Source organism: Apaloderma vittatum, unplaced genomic scaffold (genome assembly GCF_000703405.1).
Source record: "Apaloderma vittatum isolate BGI_N311 unplaced genomic scaffold, ASM70340v1 scaffold32615, whole genome shotgun sequence".
Classification (NCBI taxonomy): domain Eukaryota; kingdom Metazoa; phylum Chordata; class Aves; order Trogoniformes; family Trogonidae; genus Apaloderma; species Apaloderma vittatum.
Window position 1 is genome coordinate 6317 of NW_009715952.1, and position 6903 is coordinate 13219.

Here is a 6903-nt window from a genome sequence, read left to right on the forward strand (position 1 = left end):
TCCTGTAAAAAGCACCATTTCTGGCTGCCCTCTCTGCAGCAGGCTGCTTTTCCCAAAACAAAACATTTCCCAGAGGCAACACAACCTGCCTGACGAGTGCTTTTTCAACTATTTATAGCACTTCTTGAAGATTGAAATCAGACACGGAGATGACTTAAGACTTGGTGCACGTTCCTTCTCGATCTGCAGGGCGTAGCCCATACACCAGGCCAGGCTGCAGCCAACGTGATGCACAAAACCGACCGACCGACCAGGGAGCCAAACCCACTTGGGTCCTACATTTGTCCAGTGCTTGAGAAGGAGCAGACAGAAAGCAGATATGTAGAAAGTGGGACCAAAATAAAAAAAATAAAAAATGGACAGACAGAAGACAAGAGCACAACACCTGTCCAAGGCAAGATAAAGTCTAGTGACAAAATATTTCAGCCACCCAAGCTCATTTCCACCATCGGTTGCACCAGAGCTCTGCAGGTCAGGATCACATCTAAAATTTGAGAAATAAAGCAGACTTTTAACATGTCAGCCAAAACATTCACAGACACAGCGCTGGAATGAGTTGCAGTTTTTATTCGTATTGAATGGACAGGGGACAGACACTTGCAAATCAGTCGCTAACCTATTCTAAATTTGTTGTGTTTTGTTGTATTGTTTAATGCACATTAAGAACGCCGGGCTTTAGGGCACACAATTACCAGCTGGTCAGTCGGGAAGGATTTAGCTTGGAGAATGGACAGAAGCCTCTGCAGCCGCCCCCAGCGCCCCCTCCCTCGGCACATTTGGGCTGCCGGTGGCGAGAAGGAGAAGCTGCCTTGTATCGCGTCTTCTCTCTACCCCCCTCTCTCCCTTGTGCTAATTGTATTCTTCCAGATCAATGATTTAATTGCATTCAGGCCTTTTTTTCTTTTCCTTTCTGCTGCCGGCCCTGTAAACCATCTATTATCTACCTGAGCACTGTAGGAGAACAGCCAGGAGTCACCTTGCTGCAGGCCGTCCGGCAGAGAGCAGCACGAGAGGTTTTGATCCTATTAGTTTCGCTGCCAGAGCAGCAAAACCCCAGCACTTTATAAAAATAAAACTTCAAAGCAACTCAGGCAGCCAGCTCTCCCCTGACCCCCTGCTCCAAGCCAGGTTTCGTGAGGATGTTAATACGTGCCCCGCCCACACGACTGACTTCATTGAATCTCATCATGAATATAAATTACAGCTACTTGGATTTTTTTCCTTAAATGCTCTGATATCCGTGCGCAATGATTTAATTTCATATAACTTCCATGTGTTTTTTCAGCAATTCTGAGATGAAAAGAAATAATCTCTTACCACATTTTAAAGTCTGGATTTCTGCCAGTTTCCTTAAAACAGCTACAATTTGTGTCAATTCAGTAATTTCTAATTACAAATTAGTTTTCTGCTTACATTACTTTTTAAAACACAGTTCAAAAAGACACAATTACAAATTCTTCTTTTTCTATCCTAAGATCCATTCTTATTAAAAACCAAGCGCTTACACAAGACATTTGCATTTATTCCTGGTGTTCCGAAGTGTCTAACATAAAATTTGCAATTAAATTTAATCATTAAACACGGCATTACATTGGGTCAAATAGGTAGATAATGATAGCCTACTTTTCTCAAAATTATAAAAACAAGCAAATAACACGTGAGAAAGCAAACACGTTGTAAAATCAAATTAACTATGCAGAAAGCGATTCAATAACTGAGCGTACGGTGTGCGCTCATTTGTGCTAGATTGCTGTTTGAGCAACCCAGCCACACCAGAATCGACCAGTAAAGTCTTTGCCTCGCCCTGCAGCGTCAGGGGGGTTCGTGCTGGTATTCGCTATAAATTGCGAACGGCTTCTAATGTCATAACCCAGGTTCTCTCACAGCTCCCTGGCACCAGACTCGCTGCAGGCAGAGCGGAATTTCGTGTAACAGAAACCCTGAAAATTACTTCCCCGTGTGAGGATCTGATTTACAAAGTCCTGGGCAGCCTCTGCCCGGTGCTCAGAAGTGAGAGTCACACTGGGTTTTTGAGGAAGATGAGAACTTTAAGATCAGTGTCACTGGGAAACCGTTAACAGCTGTGGTGATGCTTTTAAGAGGGCGTTTGTTGCTATTTCTTACAAAGGACAGAGGGACAAAGTGCAGTCTCCACAGAGGTTTCACCCCCACCCCACCAGATTTTTTTCCATTAGTGAACTCCACTGATGCACAATACAAAGAAATGTGCTCCCAAAGAGCTGCCATCAGAGGAAAACCAAGAGGGCGGCAATGTTTTTGATTGTGCAGAAACTGGGCACTGAGCTTCAGAGAAGGGAATCGGCTGTGAAAGAAGGGGCCTCCTGTGATCGACCACCTGCAGTGCTCCTGGCTCAAGGCTGCTTCCCCACAAACCCATCCAGCCGTCAGGACGAGCGGTGGTCAATATTCCAACGACATCTGGTGACCCGGCTGAGGCAGAGAAGATGAAGGCAGACAGACATGAACTTTAGAACTGCTTTAACAATTTTAGAGAGATGAAATTCTGAGGTTATTCAACTCCTAATTCTGCATTTTGCCAGCAAAATTCTCCTTGAAGCTATTCAGCACATGCTGGAGCTCTTTTAATAGACAGTCTCCTCTCCTAGGAGGCAGAGATCATTTTCTGATGAAGCAACTACTATGCGCTCTAAGGGTGGGAATTTCAAGACCCAAGAATATAGTCAAAGCTGTAAATGAAAGAAGATTTTCTTATTTAAGTCTCAGGCAAAGTCAAAGGAAGAAGAACTCTCTCCAGCTGAAAAGTGGTTTTCAGAATGAAGTCAGCGGCTATTGTTCAGTGAGAAAGGATCAAAAATTTGATGCCAAGTGTTAGAACAAGAAGGTATTTCCAAGAAGGGAACTGCAAATTGGGGAATGGAAGATGGGATCTTGCCCTGTTAACTGGCAGCAGTTCAGCTCCAGGTTAATAAAAGCCCTGAATGCTTAAAAACTTCTTATCTACAGTCTCTTGTCTTAGTGAGCAGGTGGCCACATCCCAATCCAACTGGTATTCATCACATTACACTGATTCAGGACACCTGTAAGGAGTCTAACCATACACAGCTGACTGGGGAATAAAATGTCGAAAAAAAATAAATTAATCTAAGTCATTTGGAGAACAGAGATGACGACACACAATTTCCTAAACTTAGTGATTTGTATCAGAACTTCGTATATAGTAAATACATTTGAATTGCATAAAAGCAAGACTGATTTAGTGTGTACGATGTTGAATTAATTTAAGATAATGTTAGGAATTCCCTATTTTTAACAATTGTTTAGGGAGCAAAAGTCAAAAGTGCATGAAGGGGAAGAATACGTACACACGCTATGGAAGAAAGAGAACAATCCCTAGCACAAGGACACCCCGCAGTACATCTACACCTACTGGCCCTTCGTACGAGTGCTTCAGTCTATTTCCAGATCACTGTCTTCACTGAAACACGCAGACGGATTACGTATGGAAGTCAGAAGCACGAGGTCTTTTTCTGGCAGCAAACCACACTCCTGCAGAAAAGCCTCCAGGTCTACAGCAAAAAAATCTTCTCCAAGCTGGTCAGTGATTCGCACAAAATTGCCGATGAGCTCACCTGCCTTATAGACCAGCAGAGCTGGCAGAGCATTGTTAGTGAAGCGAGCGCTGGCACCGATGAGCGAACTCTTTACTCTGCAAAATTTCACCGTTGGATACTCGGCGGCCAGGCAGATCATACAGCCGTTCAGGGATTCAGTGCCAGGGATATCGTCTTCATAAATATGGATCATGATCAGTGTGCTCTTATGCTCTTTATCAACCGTGTCCAAAAACGCTTCTCCGCTGCTAATCTCAAAAACCTGTTTAAATTGCTGCCCGCTGTACAGCTGCTGCCTCATCTCCTCCATTCGCTGCTTCCTGTATCGCTGCAAGAATTCCTCATCGTCTTCATCATTGTGAATCATGTCATATTCTTGTAATGTCATCTAAAAAAACGTATACAAAGGTACATTAAAAAAAAATCTGCATCACCATACGGATCACTTACGTAACGAGAATTTGTATCAAGAGGATTAATGTGGGTCACTCATCTTTAATAACAGCAAAGTGCAACCCACGAAGGCTCAAGCATCCTCTGTATTACACTCTGGTTTGACCCAATTAGAAACCATCCAGTGGGAACAGCAGTTTCAGCCTTGGGTATTGCTGTTTCCACAAGCTGCACTAATAACGCGAGTGGCTGCTCCACGCTCCCACTTTAATTCAGGTTAATGGTGGTTACGTGCTTTCACTAAGCCCTGAGCGCTCATCTGGATACCGTGCCTGACCTAAGTCCACCTTCTTTTCCATCAGCTTTTTCATTTAGTTTTTCAGTTAACATTTTGTGGTAAACAAATACACAATCTCGTGTGTAGAACTAAAATTAACAGGATTTTACGTATTCGGCATCTGTTCACTTGCTTTCTTAAACATATTCGCATCACTCAAGGTATAGGACGGTGTGGCCAGCTTTCATCTTCTGAAAGCAAGAAGCACTGTTGGCTAATGAGTAACTTCTCTGACAAGAACCGTGAGAGCTCCTTACACAGCCCTCTTGATCGACACCATTCATTAATTCCAGCGCCTTCTCTCTTTGGAGCTCAAAGTCAAAGCTAAATTCTCAGCATCCTGTTACTAAGCAGAAAATCAGTAAGGACTCCTGAAGTCTTAGTTCAGACATGGGAGGCAGTATTCACAGGTTTGCTGCACAACTCTTCAAACCAATCCCCTGAAGTTGACTTGTTTGATAAACAGATAAGAGAAATCTGGGAAAAGGATGTGGACTTCTTCAGTATAGCACCTAAAGGGCTTTTTTTCTTAACACAGGCAAATGCAATGCTCCTGGAGTATCACTAAAATGCAGAATCATTAAACTTGACAACACCTGGCAAACAGTTACAACGCATCTCTTGCACCACTCACATGTTGCTGTTTACTAGGGAGAAACATCAGGTGACAGAACACAGATTTCTATCTGCTTCACGTACACAAATGATGAAATCGAAAATCTTAAACTCTGAAGTGGTATTTTAATCCTTCATGCCATGCTACCTTTCCATTGATCTTCTCCTGGAGCTCTTTCTGCTTCTGCTTCTCAGACTCGTCATCTAAGTGAGATCTGCATGTCATAGATAACTTCTTTATCAGTCGTTCCATTTCTCTGCGCTGCTCCTGCCGCTGTTCAGTTTCCAGTTGTTTAAATCTTCGCCAGTCATTAATGACTCCTTTGGGACCTGAAATTGAATACGTAGGCATTTCATATAAAAGAATAACAAAATCACACTTACCATTTCAAATTCAAGTAATAATTTACAAGTCAGCAGTAAAACAGTGGTCCTGTCATAAACTTTTTGTATCCTGTGCAAAATGTTGAAATGAAAAAAGCAATCTGCCATTTATGTGTCCCTGAGCTTGTATCTTTTTTTTTTTCCTGAGATGACTAACTAGGCTACTCTTATAATTGTCCCAAAGATTAATATCTGCGCTCTTCAAATAGAACCACCAGCCCTCAAGAATTGCCCTACTGGTAGCAGGGCCTTTCATAACAACAGAAATGACGACAGGGAAGTATAATTAAGTTTGCCAACGCTCTTGCACAGAAGTACGTTCTGTGCTGTACTACTGTGTCAATTCTTAGAGACTGCACCTTGCTGTTACCCTGCTGCTGGGGCCCAGCAGAGTTCCTTTTTCAGGTCCTCTGAAGAAACTTTTGTGCTTCGTATGCAAAGCTTAACCACTTCAGATACAACACAGAGGTCTCTCAGAGAAGTCAAACGTTAAAAAGAAAGAACTGGCTATTAAAAACAAGGTTAGACTATAGCCACAAAACGGTCAATCTCTGACTCAAGCATGAATAAAACCAGAACTTCCATTTTGAAAAATGAATTATAGAACAACACATGGATCTTCCAGCAAACAAAGTATTTACGGAACCATTAGTGTGATATGACGATACCTGTGTTGACGGCACTGCCATCGCTGCTAAGCTCCACCTCCCCAACGCTGTCAGGAATGCTGCTCTCTCCTTCCTTATCTTCTTTCTCACTGTCTTCATCCTCACCCTCACTACTGCTGTAATAGTACTGGAGCTTCTCACCAATCAGTTTATCATCCAAAGTAGTCATTATGCCCTAAAAAAATAAATTAGCGAAATAGAGAATGCATTGCTTATTCAAACATGCAGCGTGAGATACCGCTTGAAGTGCACGATATCCCTTTCTTTCCACAGGGCAGCTTTTCAGCCACAGAAGAACAGTTTACAGCCCACTATCAAACAGCCTGCAGCGCAGTCAGTCACTTGAGTTAATTCTTAAGTCATAATTTCAAACTCACTTAAATTAAAAACCTTTACAAAGAGAACTGCTTTAAGGCTCACTACTGCAGCAACACTTTGTACGTATTCTTATTCCGAGAACTAACTTTGTAACTGTGACTCAGGAATCTTATCAGTCTCACTCAGCTCTATGAGGTTGATTTCCCAGTTACTGGAATTTAATTTTCTAGTATTATTTGCCTAATTTTAACAATGATTCATTTGAGCGTTGAGAAATTATCAGTGTAGCTAATCAAATTAAAGTGTTCTGACCTTAATTCCTTTTCAGTCTTTCAGAGACAAGCTTCTAGCAAAACCTGGAAGAAGAAATTTCAGACGGTATTAATTCAAATCGTTAAAGACAATCTCACAAGAACTTTTGCGGGAAGTCACCCCATGCACAATATATTCAACACATGCTAGGAAAAATGTTTCAAGAAAAGGCAACCATGTTTGCTGTTTAATAAAAAAAGGTTACTTCTAAACACAGAAGATGTATTTTTTAAGTATTGAGTGCTACAGTTTCATGAACATCGCTTCCAGGCTAAGAAATAAC

The 6903-nt window shown here is 42.0% G+C and overlaps 1 protein-coding gene across 1 annotated transcript; it reads right to left on the minus strand.

The window, feature by feature from the left end:
* Positions 1 to 3269: 3269 nt before the first annotated feature.
* PDCL (phosducin-like) lies at positions 3270 to 6159 on the minus strand. The gene is made up of 3 exons (XM_009869356.1): positions 5991 to 6159; positions 5087 to 5268; positions 3270 to 3981 (listed from the first exon to the last, which is right to left on the minus strand). The coding sequence occupies exons 1-3, from the start codon at positions 6157 to 6159 to the stop codon at positions 3430 to 3432; spliced, it is 903 nt and encodes a 300-aa protein (XP_009867658.1). The 3' UTR covers positions 3270 to 3429.
* Between the last annotated feature and the right edge of the window lie 744 nt (positions 6160 to 6903).